This window comes from Podarcis raffonei, chromosome 15, assembly GCF_027172205.1.
Source record: "Podarcis raffonei isolate rPodRaf1 chromosome 15, rPodRaf1.pri, whole genome shotgun sequence".
Taxonomy (NCBI): Eukaryota; Metazoa; Chordata; class Lepidosauria; order Squamata; family Lacertidae; genus Podarcis; species Podarcis raffonei.
The window spans coordinates 40815360-40828460 of NC_070616.1; the positions used below are offsets into that span (position 1 = coordinate 40815360).

At 43.3% G+C, this 13101-nt stretch overlaps 1 protein-coding gene across 4 annotated transcripts in view; it reads right to left on the reverse strand.

Annotated features, from left to right (window-relative positions):
- The window catches only part of DPYSL2 (dihydropyrimidinase like 2), an 81953-nt gene that overhangs the window by 32717 nt on the left and 36135 nt on the right, over positions 1 to 13101 (reverse strand). For all 4 annotated transcript variants that reach the window (XM_053367687.1, XM_053367688.1, XM_053367689.1 and 1 more), the window contains exons 2-3: positions 9942 to 10030; positions 7402 to 7586 (exon numbers count right to left, since the gene is read on the reverse strand). In XM_053367687.1, the coding sequence (XP_053223662.1) occupies positions 7402 to 7586; positions 9942 to 10030 (274 nt within the window). The remainder of the gene's footprint in view (positions 1 to 7401; positions 7587 to 9941; positions 10031 to 13101) is intronic.

Genomic DNA, 13101 nt, shown 5'->3' on the forward strand with positions numbered 1-13101 from the left:
CCAGACACCTTTGCCAGCCACACCCATGCCTCCCAAACTACATCCCTCACTGGTCCCACTTTGTACCCTCTGAGTATTTTTTGCCTGGCTGGATGGTGACCTTGAACTGCAATGCCTCCTGCTTGCCTGGACACTAGAAAGGGAAAGCAGGTGGAGAAACTAGCCCACTGTGGAAAGAAAAGAATCCACACATTTTTGCTCTGCACACTTTTTCCATGGAAATGATGAATACCAATAAAACAGGAAAATAATATGTGATGATGTTGTGTGGACGACGCACAAAACCTGCACGCATGGGCAGCATCGAGTCCACAATAAAAGATCTTTGTGACACCTTAAAAACAGCAGGTCTCTTACGGCATAAGCCACTTTGACAAATGTATCTCCAATGAATGAACACTACCATGAGCAGGAATGTCACAGCTAATTTGCATGAGTTAATCCCATAAAAGCAATAATTTCCATTCATTATGATGACAGATGACAGGGTATACAATATATTCTTATTGTGAAGTCAGACAGAACAAACTTGAGTCAGCTAGGTTGGGGGGGAGAGAGAGAAGGGCGTGCACAGCACATGCTTTGCATCTAGAAGGCCCCATGTTTAGTGAGATTAGGAAAGAGCCATGACCAGAGACTGTGGAGAGACTCTGCCAACAGAGTAGGAGGCACTGCAAAACTGGACCAATAATTTGACTCAGCAGTACATCTGGTAGATTTAGATGAGAAGGAATTCCCTGTACAGTGGTGCCTCGCAAGACGAAATTAATCCGTTCCGCGAGTCTCTTCGTCTTGCGGTTTTTTCGTCTTGCGAAGCACGGCTATTAGCGGATTAGCGGCTATTAGCGGTTTAGCAGCTTTAAGAAAAAGGAAACAAACTCGCAAGAACTCGCAAGACGTTTCGTCTTGCGAAGCAAGCCCATAGGGAAAATCGTCTTGCGAAGCGACGCAAAAACCAAAAAACCCTTTCATCTTGCGCGTTTTTCATTTTGCGAGGCATTCGTCTTGCGGGGCACCACTGTAGGTGAGTATGCAAAATAACATGCAAGTGAGTGGACTGGCGAAAGAGGGACATTCCTCTTCCAACAGCCCACTGTTTTGTGCTGTTTTCTGAAAGGGGTCCTCTTATGATCCTTTAGGGAAGGCAGAGTTGACAAGATGTATTGGTGCCGCCCCCCTAGCCACTCTGAACCAGAATGGAGAGGGGTGATTTTTGCACCCTCCAGGGATTGCGCCGTTGGTGGTGCCCTACCTAACCAACCCCTAGGTACACCCCTGAGGGAAGGAGCCAAGCTCAGTAGCAGAGAACCTGCTTTGCATGCAGATGGTATCAGGTTCAATTCCTGCAATCTGCAGATGAAACTGGGAATGTCCCATCTAAAATCTGGAAGGCTGCTACCAGTAAGTGTAGACAGATAAAAGGTAAAGGACCCCTGGACGATTAAGTGCAGTCAAAGGTGACTATGGGATGCGGCACTCATCTTGCTTCAGGCCGAGGGAGCTGGAGTTTGTCCACAGCTTTCCAGTTCATGCAGCCAGCAGGACTAAACTGCTTCTGGCGCAACGGGACACCGTGACGGAAACCAGAGCAGATGGAAATGCCGTTTACCTTCCTGCCACAGCAGTACCTATTTATCTACTCGTGCTGGTATGCTTTCGAAAAGCTAGGTTGGCAGGAGCTGGGACAGAGCAACAGGAGCTCACCCTGTCAGGCCGATTCGAACTGCCAACCTTCTGATCGGCAAGCCCAAGAGGCTCTGTGATCTAAACCAATGAGCCACCCACTGTGTAGACAAGACCAAACTAGTTGAAGCAATGGTGTGACTTGGTATAAGACAGATTCCTATGCTCCTTCTTTGTCTTCTACTGAACAGGCTGGCAGAAGACGTATTTTCTTAGCTGAATAGTTAAAAAGAAGAAATCAGGCTAGGAATTTGTGGGCTTATTTACAAGGTTGGCTTAATATGTTCATATAAATAAATTATGTTGGAAGCAGGGTTTAATAAATTATTTTTTGTTCATTTGTAATTCTTTCCAATCCTCTTGACAACGTTAAACTTAAGGGCTTGAGTCATGCTTTTAATATATGGGAAAGGTAAGAATTCGTGTGAGAGGGTGAGCTCCCGTTGTTCGGTCATGGTGCTTCGTTGCGCCAGAAGCGGTTTAGTCATGCTGGCCGCATGACCCAGAAAGCTGTCTTAGGAAAAACACCGGCTCCCTCGGCCTGAAAAGCAAGATGAGTCGAATTTGACTGGACTTAGCCATCCAGGAATCCTTTACCTTTTACCTTTTAATATATAGTTACCAGAAAGCAATACTAAAAGGTGTGGGGCAGGGAGGATATCTCTGCATGCAATTCATCTGCCAGATTTTTTTGTTTTTTATTCCATGTAGTTTTGGCAAACAAATGCTTCTGCAAGTTCAGATAAGTAAAAGTGCAATTATTAAAGTGTTTTCATCCCTCAGGTAATAAAAAATAAATGTGGTTATATAACACACATACAAATGTAAATCAAATTAAGTTAAATAATTAATGTTTTCAAGTGTGTCAGGGCAGACCAAAAAAATACTTTGGTGTCAGAGGTGAAGAGAGTATCCAGTTTCAATTCTTTCCCATTTAAACAACATGCGATTACTACTAATTTAGTCGAAAAGCAACTAACTCAAGACAATGTCCATAGGACACCAAAAAATTGACCTAAATACAAAAAAAAAACCCCAGGATCAGCATCAAATTCAGCATTTACCATATAGGCCCGAATATAAGCCACAGTTTTTTCCCCAATTCCGAACGTGAAAAGTTAAAGTAAGGCTTATATTCAGGACCATACGCCGCAGCGCAGCTCCCCCACAGAAGCAGCCCAGGAGCGTGGCCGCTGGCTGCTCCAAAGCCTCCTCTGAGCCGTTGGAACGAAGGGAGGAGTCACGCCGCTTTGACAGCAGCCTCCCCCTTTGTTCCAACAGCCCCCAGAGAGCAGTCCGAGAGTGCGGGGCAAAGATGCGCAGCCCGCCTGCCGCCCCAAAACCTCCCTCGAGCCGCTGGAGATAAGGGGAAAGTGGGGGAAGGCCGCTGGCAAAGCAACTCCCTCTCACAGAGGGCAGCCCGGGAGCGCAGGGCAATGGTGCGCAGCCCACCTGCCGTTCCCAAGCCTCCCCAGAGCCGCCGTAAAGAAGGGGGAAGGCAGCTGACAAAGCGGTGCAGCTCCCGCTCCCCAGAAAGCAGCCCGGGAGCGCAGGAAAATGGTGTGCAGCCTGCCCACCGCGGCTTATATTTGGGTATTTTAAAGGTGCGGCTTCTATTCGGGTGCGGCTTGTATTCGGGCCAATATGGTAAATCTAAGCAGCCCTGGAATAATGAAAATAGGAGTGCAAACCTTAGTTACAGTTCGTCACTTGTCTGGTGCAAAGCAAACTAAGCCCAGGTTTGAACATAACCCTAAACCAAACCATGGCTTAGCTCCAGGTAGCATGGCAGTGATAAGGAGAGGGAAATAGGTTCTGCAGCCATGGCCTTTACTCCAAAACCCCCCAGTTGCTCAATTCTGCTATGTCAAGGTTTGGCTTAGCACTATGTGTGAACCAGGCCACAGAATGTCAACAGATTATTTTGCTTGAAGCTGATGAAAGGAAGAGTTTGCCAGCTTGAATTTTCAAAGCAACAGAGATTAAATTCAGATCACCTTACCCCATATGTGCCCAGTCCACTGCTTGGATCTATGTACTGGCACTGTTACAGGTGACACAATTGTAAGAAATCAATCTTTTAAATGTGGCAGCACCTACACTTTGGAAGTCCCTGCCTAGTGACATCATTGTACTCTTTTCAGCACCTTCTTAAAACATTTTTGTTCAGGCTAGCCTGTGCAGACACATAAATGTTGACATGTTTTAATCCTTTTTATTAATAATTAAAATTATCTTTAATTGTTCTTAATTGTTTTTAGTGATAATTTTAATATTCCTTGTAAAACTTTATAGGTCTATATAAAGAGCCAGTGTGGTGAGAGCCAGTGTGGTGTAGTGGTTAAGAGCGGTGGACTCATAATCTGGGGAACCAGGTTCACTTCCTCGCTCCTCCACATGCAGCTGCTGGGTGACCTTGGGCCAGTCACACTTCTCTGAAGTCTCTCAGCCTCACTCACCTCACAGAGTGTTTGTTGTGGGGGAGGAAGGGAAAGGAGAATGTTAGCCTCTTTGAGACTCCTTAAAGGGAGTGAAAGGCGGGATATCAAATCCAAACTCCTCTTCTTCTACAATCAAGCGACATATACATTTTGTTAAATTTTTATGTATTGGGAAGCCAGATTTAAGTTTCCATAGGAAAAATAAAAGATTCTAATTCTAATTCTAATGCCTATATATACACACACCCTTCAAATAATGTAAACTATATACATTTTTATTTAACACTGGAATTAAATTAGGATTGTAACAATTTTAAGATTCATTAAAACAGAGCTATATTTTATGTACCGTGATGGAGCAAAGTATAAAATAGAAAAGGGAAGGGAAATCTGCAACTCTGCGTATGTTTGCCCAGTATCCCTGATTCATTCCAAATTCTGCAGAAATACATATCTTATGATATTTTGCAAGTAACCAAAGGAAACGCAATTGATTTTGTTTCCCCAGATTTATCAAAGGTGGAGTCTTTTGAATCTCTGCCTACCTAGAAGGCATAAGTATCACCACGTGCAAAGTGTCAACTTATGGATCACACCTCTGAACCTGCTAGAGAAATTCAACTGTCTACCAGCTTCTGTCTCACATTACATTTTTTCCCCTATATAGTGTCCAGAGGCACAGGTGCCTGGAAGCCCATAAATAGTAACATCAGGGACTAAAAGCAACCTACAGTAAATGGGCAAGTAGCATCAAAAGCCAGCAGCCAAAACAGAGGTCTCGCCCTGCAGTGCTTGGACTACAAATCCCATCCCATCAGCCCCAGCAAGCATTGTTCAGGGTTGATAGGAGCCGTAGTTCAGCGACGGCCAGAAGACACCGCATTGGCCATCTCCAAGCTAAAAGCTGATCATGGTGAGCAAACAGTTGCTCAGATGTCAGTGTACTAAATGGTTGATCCCCATTTCAGGTCTGGAGGAAAACCATGAAAATATGAGTAAAGACTCATATATATCAGGCTGAAGACCTAGGAACCTGGAGGGGTCTCTTTATAGGCCAGGGGTATGCAATGTGGTGTCGCTGGACTACAACCTCCATCAACCCCGCCAATCGTGGTCAATGATCAGGGATGGTGGCAGTTCTAGCTGAGCAACATCTGAAGGGCACCATATTTTCTCTACCCAATATGTACGACGTCTGACTAGAGAGAGGCTCACATGACTGAGCCACACCCCCCACACCCCAGCTGCCTTTCCCTTCTTGACACAGCAAATGTGTATGGAGTGGGGGGAGTAGAAAACCTTCCCCCCAGCAAGTCTACCCAGAAATATAATTTAGTTATGTATAGTTATTTTAAATTTTGTGATGATTTTATCAGTGTTACTATTGAGAGTATTTTAGATTGTTTCTAAATTAATAAGTGGGACACATGGGTATCGGGGGGTGTACAAGGGTGCCAGACCCCACCGCCAACCCCGAAACTATTATCCCTAGATTTTCATTTCAAATGAATAATGTTCTAGTATTCTGTAGAACCAGAGATACAAAACAAAATGTATAGGCTCTGCTTGTCTCTAATTGCAAAGGCAAGTGGATGCTGCAAATCAGTACATCTGGGTCAAACCGAGGTCCTGTTTGTGAGGAAGAGGTCATGCACATACAGCCCTTTCTAATTAATGCTTTCCAATTAACGCTGAATTAGCAGCTGCTAGCGGTGTGGCTAGTGGGTACTTTGATATCTGGGGTCATGAACAGCAGTCTCACTCTTCTCAATGTCTCATCTTCCAGTGTAAATATGCACTGGAACAGCTGCACACATTGGTACAGTCACTTTCAACTCAAGCTCTTTCCATTCATACCTATGGCAGCAGAGTCGGTGGGTGAACATTTATTTCCCAGCTGCATAGTGTCTTGGGTCTGGCACTGACAGCCAGGGACCCCCTTTGAAGTTAGGGAAATAATCTGTGGCAAGGTTGGAGGGAGCACAGTGTGACTTCTGCCCTTCCTGGGCATTCCTTGAAACTTTTTATAGACCGGGAGTTGAGGAGCCATGGAAGGTGGCTTAGGAACAGTGAATAATATCAGTCTGACTTGAAATGTCTGGCTATAACATGCATTGGGTTAACCAATAAATTTTTACTTGACTTGAAAGGTTTATAAGGTCTGCCCTAAGTGTGGCTTTTCTCTGCTCAGCAAAATCATAGGTTTCCCATAAGGAAGTTCTGTAAATGACAGAGCTGCCTCTTCTTTAATGGATGGGCTGTAATCTTCCCCCTAAGTAAAAGTGACTGCAAACACAACCTGAATCTGCAAATAAAGTTCTCTGATGCCTTCCCAGTAAAATGTGCAAGAGAAACTGACACCCGCCAGTTGCTGTAGGACTAGAACTCCTTTTTATCATCATCATCAGGTCTCAGGGCAGTTACAACATAAAATCACAATATAAATACAATCCCTGACCACTGGCCATGATGGCTATCAAGCTCAATGTGAACTTGAGCGGAGTCTTGGAGTATTTTCTGTTGGTAACCTTTTTTACACTATAAAATCAATTTCATGCCCAGTTTACATTGGTCACACCCCTTTATTGATATTTGTAGCTTGTTTCAACCAGAGCCTTTTCCTCATTTGTCCTGGAACCAGCTTGTTTTCTCTCTCTATTATTATTATTATTATTAAGGACCTTAAGGTCCATATATAGCAACACCCTAGAGGTCCTGGGCCCTAAGGAAGTTAGATTAGCCTCAACCAGAGCCAGGGCCTTCTCAACACTGGCTCCGGCCTGGTGGAACGCTCTGCCTCATGAGACCAGGGCCCTGCGAGATCTGATTTCTTTCTGCAGGGCCTGTAAGACAGAGTTGTTCCACCTGGCCTTTTTAAAATTGTATTTTAATCAACTTGTTTTTATTATTGGTTGTTAGCCACCCTGAGCCAGGTTTTGGCTGGGGAGGGTGGGGTATAAATAAAAAATTATTATTATTATTATTATTATTATTATTATTATTATTATTATTATACCTTGAGTTAAGAAATTAATTCGTTCTGGAGGTCTGTTCTTAAGCTGAAACTGTTCTTAACCTGAGGTACCACTTTAGCTAATGGGGCCGCACAATTTCTGTTCTCATCCTGAATCAAAGTTCTTAACCCGAGTTACTATTTCTGGGTTAGTCTGTAGCCTGAAGCGTATGTAACCTGAAGCGTCTGTAACCATAGGTACCACTGTACAAGTATTGGTGTTAAGCCCATTACATTTATATTTGATAGAGAGCAAGGTCTTACTGATCATAGTGGTGCCTCCAGCCAGGGCTGCTTTTGTTCCTTGGAAGAAGTCATCAGAAGAGGTCATCCCCTGCTCAGGCATCTGGAAGCGAGTGTGGACATCAATTCCTCCAGGGATCACCATCCGTCCATGAGCCTCAATGGTTTTCACTCCCCCTGGCACAATCAGGTTTTCTCCAATTTGTCTGAGAAGAGACCATTTGTGCAGAGTCATACAAAATGTCATAACCACATGGACAGAGTCAAGCATATGCTGCCTTTAGACCTCCAGGTATAGGGTGCTATATAAATTCAATAAATAATAAACTTTCATCAGGTGTCCCTCCATCCATATTTCAAGAACTTTCCAGCAATGCAACTTCTGTGCTGTAACATGAACAGAAGCAGGCTTGAGACAGAAAAAAGTGGTATATAATCAGATTCCTTTTTTCCACCTCTGCTTTGCCATCATTCTCATCGCCCAACAGGAATGTTTGCATTCGTGGCTACACAAAACCAAAAGAGAGGTTGTGTTTGCTTTTCTATAAACTATAGGAGTTGCAACATGGTATACAGTATTACTGAAGCTCTGTGGGATCTAAATTCTAGAAAAACCAAGTTTAATACACATCCATCCCTCAATAGGACAAAAAAAGCAAGCCACATGAAGGCCTTGGTAACAAGTGACTAATAAATCTAAGAAATAATCATTGTTGCAGTTGAATAATGTGTTTTGTTTGCTTTGGTTGAGATCAGAGAAATGTGTGTGCGCAGGAGCCTCTCAGCATACTGTAGTTAGAATGTAGCCTACTGTACAAATATAACAATCACATTCATTGCCCCACCCACTTTTTCCTCTGGCCCCACCCACCACTGTCATGTGGTCCCTGAAAGGTTCCCTAGGAGGTAATGTGGCCCCCAGGCCCCGGGGTATAGGAGAAACTTAGAACTTTCTGAAAATGACTTGAAACCTTTCAGGTCTTTTCATCCAAGAAGCATATTAAACCTACCTAGACAGTTGCAACCAAACTTCTGCTGCAAACTAATTTGCTCATATTTTAAAGTTGTTGTTGTTGTTGCGGGTGTGTGTTTGTGTGTGTGTGTGTGTGTGTGTGTGTGTGTGTGATATTATAATTACATGTCTGTCACTGACTACTCTTACTTTAAATTCTGAGTAAAAGAACAGATGTGTTGAGCATGTAGCCAAGATGTGTATCCATGTTCCCTCCTTTCTCCTACGCAAAGAAAATTTTATTCCAAGGAAGTCTGGAACATGTTTTTATTATGTCAGAAAGTATGTGCTGGAAGAAACTCTCTTAAAACCTGGATCCAACATTGTCAGAATCACCCTGCTGGATCCAATGGATTTGAGGTGGGGCTCCCAGCCCTACTTCAACAGTGCCATCCTATGCATGCTTACTCACAAGTAAGTCCCACTGAGCTTAATGTAAGTGTGCACCAGATTGTAGCCTAAAAAGCTTGTTCCACTGACAACCTATAGCTCAGAAACTAAAGTAGGCAAAGCTACTGTCGATTAGGGGATGAGTTTGCAGATAACACTAGAGAACAAAAATATTATTATTATTATTATTATTATTATTATTATTATTATTATTATTATTATGTGGACACCGAAGCCAAACATGCTTAGGAGAAAGGGAAACACCCAAAAGCACACTCAGAGCAGTAGGAAGGGATCAGAGTGGCACAGCAAATGCTTTCCACACAAAGGCTTTCAGATTCAGTTGCTAGCACGTCCAGTTAAAGAAGCCTTCCTGCAACTTGGTGCCTCCACATATGCTGAGAACTACAATTCCCATCAGCCCCAGACAGAACCACACTCTCTGGCACCAGGTTGGAGAAGGACAAATTAAAGGAGTTCTGGGAACAAGTGATGGGAAACGCTCTGCCCAAGATCCTAAAGAAAACTTCTCCAACCCCTGGTCCCCAGACTCCAGTGAACTGCAGACTCCACTACCCCTAACCTTTGCACATGCTGGCTGAGGACAATGGGGTTGTATCCCAACAACTCAAGGTTGAATGAAGGCTGCTCTAGAGCTTCAGCTGATGGATCGGGACCTACCACCAGGCTACAGCTTAATCCAAGGTGGGTCACATTCAAGAATATGGTAAAAAAATAAAACAAAGTAAGAAATGAGTCCTCAAATGAGAGAGAAATGTTGGGAGAGAGGCCACCTCAGCTAGAACACCAAGAGTCAGATACTGGGCAGCTCTCCAAGGTGTTATGCCCTTTCTCTCTCTCCACTTCCCTAAAGGCAAGGTGGTTCTTAGGTAGCTTCTTAGGAGAATGGAACCCTATGCCCAGTTTTTAGACAACCCCAGAAAGCTGCCAGTTTTGACCTTTAAAGCATTATATGGTTCAGAACCCAATCATCTAACAAATGACTCTCCCAACATAAACCTACCCTATGATCACCAGCTAAGGTTTTAAAAACAAAAACACAAAAGCCTTGCTGAGTTGTCCTCTGCGATTTCTTTTATGAGATTTTACATTTCTGATATGCAACCCCACTCCAAAAAAAATATTACTGGGTACTTACTTTATCAAGCCATCTTCCATGTAAATGTCTGCATAGAAAGACTGGTCATCGTTAACAATTTTACCACCCTTGATCAAAAGACGATCACTCTGAAACAAAGAGACATCAAACAATGCTTAATTATGGGAAGACAAGTGTACAGTGCCAGATTAAAAAGCTGCGGCAGGATCTCTCTTTGAATTATTCAAAGGCTGCTTCATATAAACAAGTCAGCTACAACACTTTCAACTGGAAAGATGAAATGATGCTTCAGAACCACAGAACCTTTCGTCAATGTGACAACTGAAAAACAGTAAAAATTAGGTTACACAGACAGAGTTTGTATATCTGTTTATTAAGCAGCATCCACCACCAATTAAAGTCTTTCCAAGATTTGGCTACAGCAGAGCAACATGCTTTAGATGAGGCTTTCAAAAAAGCCTTATTTTTAATTTAGCTGCAAGCTTAGCTGCCTAAAGACACCATAGAGGTTACTTCACTTGGGTTTGTACTGAGTCAACGGCAAGTAAGGAAACTGACCAAAAGTCTGTTGCCATGGGATTTCCAACACAAACAAGTCCTTTCAGCTCAGTGCTAGAAAGGTTTCAATTCAGGAGATATTTTCTCCCCTCTTAGGCAGCTACTGTAAAGTCCAACGAAAACACATCTACAGTCACAAGTTAAGCAGAAGGGAGGGGCAGGGAAGCTGAAAGCCAGAGTGACTACATTTCAACCAGATCAAAATGTTTTAATAGTAGAAACAGAAGCGTTTATACTGCACTAGTATTGAAGCCAGCACACCCCACACTGAAACAAGTGTGTTAAGGAAGACATGTTTATTTGCATCCTGTCCACTGTAGATGGCAAGCATGTGACCCTCCAGATCTGTGGCAGTGAACCACAGGTTCACAGGCCTCCCCTTATGTCTTTTGAGGCTGTTTCGCTCAAGCCACGCCCATCTATTTCAAGTGTGAGTAGGAATGGTGGAACCTGTCAGCTTTGATTTTTCTGAAGACTATACAGCTGCAAATAAACCGTTTAAAGTGTGCTTTATGTGCAATATACAATGTGACACTAGATGGCATTGGTGAGCCTTATGGAAAATTCAATGTGTTTTTAAAAACGCTTTTAAAAAGCATTTTCAGAACTGTTTTTATATGTGTGTAGATTCCACCTGAATTTCTCCTTTTTTCAGTCTTAAGTGCAGATCACCACATTTCCATGTCAGCTTACAGTATTTTTAAATAAAAAGAATATCCATGAAAACTCATCAGAAGAAGAAGAAGAGTTTGGATTTGATATCCCACCTTTCACTCCCTTTAAGGAGTCTCAAAGCGGCTAACATTCTCCTTTCCCTTCCTCCCCCACAACAAACACTCTGTGAGGTGAGTGGGGCTGAGAGACTTCAGAGAAGTGTGACTGGCCCAAGGTCACCCAGCAGCTGCAGGTGCAGGAGCGGAGACGCGAACCCTGTTCCCCAGATTACGAGACTACCGCTCTTAACCACTACACCACACTGGCTCTCATCAGCATTGTAGTGCTATTTTAGCCAGACAGACACATTTTTTATGCAATTTTGCCTAATACAGACATTTTTGCAAAGCAATTTCCCATAATAGGATGCACTTTTCTACACACAAAAAAATATGCATTTTTATGCACACTTTCCCCCAGTGTATGCATTTTTGTACTCATTCCTGGGCTAGAGAATTGCATTGCAAAATGTGGGGAAATGCCGATTTTGATGGATGGCTATGTTTCAGTGTTCGCGTTGTTTCAGAAAGTGCAAATTAGGTAGATTCACCTTTAAATGTGAATGGAATCAAATTTCTCAGGGAAACCCAATCCGGGAAACCAAATAAAAGAGTTTGCAAGGACTGGCAATCACTTGGCCACAATTTCAAACAGTGCATACAAAAATGAGTCACCTTCCCTGCCTGGTTGTCAGAACTTCCAATTCCTCCACCCTTGCTGGACTCCCAACCCTTCTCTGCCCCAGCTAGCATGCCCAATGGCCAGGGACAGGAAAAGCTGCGTAGCGCGCGCGCGCACACACACACACACACACACACACATTGTGATTTGCAATATATCACCATGTCAAATATTATGAAACCATTATCATGGTGTGGACTTCCAAACAATTTTGGACACTTTATCAATATGGCACCCATCCCTACCAGTCACCACAGCCAACCATCCGGTTCCGCTCTGCCTTAATGGAGGCAGCCCCACAACAGCAGGAGATCGTAGGCAAAGGAAAAACAAGGATGACTGAGGGTAAATCATCCTTGCAAATTCCCTCCAGGGATGGGGGGAACTGGCTTCACTCGCAGTTTATCTTGGCACCTGGCTCTCGCTCCTGCATCGAATGTGGGGGGCAGGGAGGTGCTGAGTGTAAAAGCACTTTGCCTGATGAAAACCCTTCAATGCCACTATTAAGAAGCTGAGGTTCTCCTATTAATTAGAGCTTCATTGGAATAAAGTACTGGAAGAGAGGAGATCACAAACTGCGGAACAAACCAACTGCAAGGACTTCAAGGTTTGAATTTGAGATAAGACTTCATTCGGTGCAAAAGACGGTGGGAGGGGAAGGGGAGCCTACGGTTTCTCTATTTTGGGAGGGAAGCTCTATTTTGCAAAAGGTTTGCGATGGAAACTTAGAGCTGACTCTTCCCCATCCTTTATTATCTATGAAGTGAACAGAGTAATGCTAAGAGGACTTGGAATTTAATTTAATTGGAAAGATATATCTTCAGCTGGAAGGAAGGATGAAAGGAGTCTGTGAGCTGCCATGGAACTGATAAGGTTCTTTATTGAGTCATCTGCAGTCTGATAGACCACTCTTCTTCCCAGACTGAGGGGGGAAATGGTGGCAACAGTTTATTTGCTGGGACAGAGCGACTTTGCAGCTGTTGTTAAAGTTCTCAGTGCAAAACAATGAAGCACAAGACAAAGCGATGGAGAAATTTCTGGAATAACAATGAGATGATGGATAATAGCAACAATTGGGGGAAAGAAAGACATAACATCTTACAAGGACAGGACGAAACACCATGGACAGAATAATTGCCACACACAGGAAGAACAAGGATATAGTTTGAGTTCCTCACTTAAAGTTTTATAAATAATTTAATGTGTCAGCAGGAATGGAAGTTATTAATATTGCAGTTGCTGTATA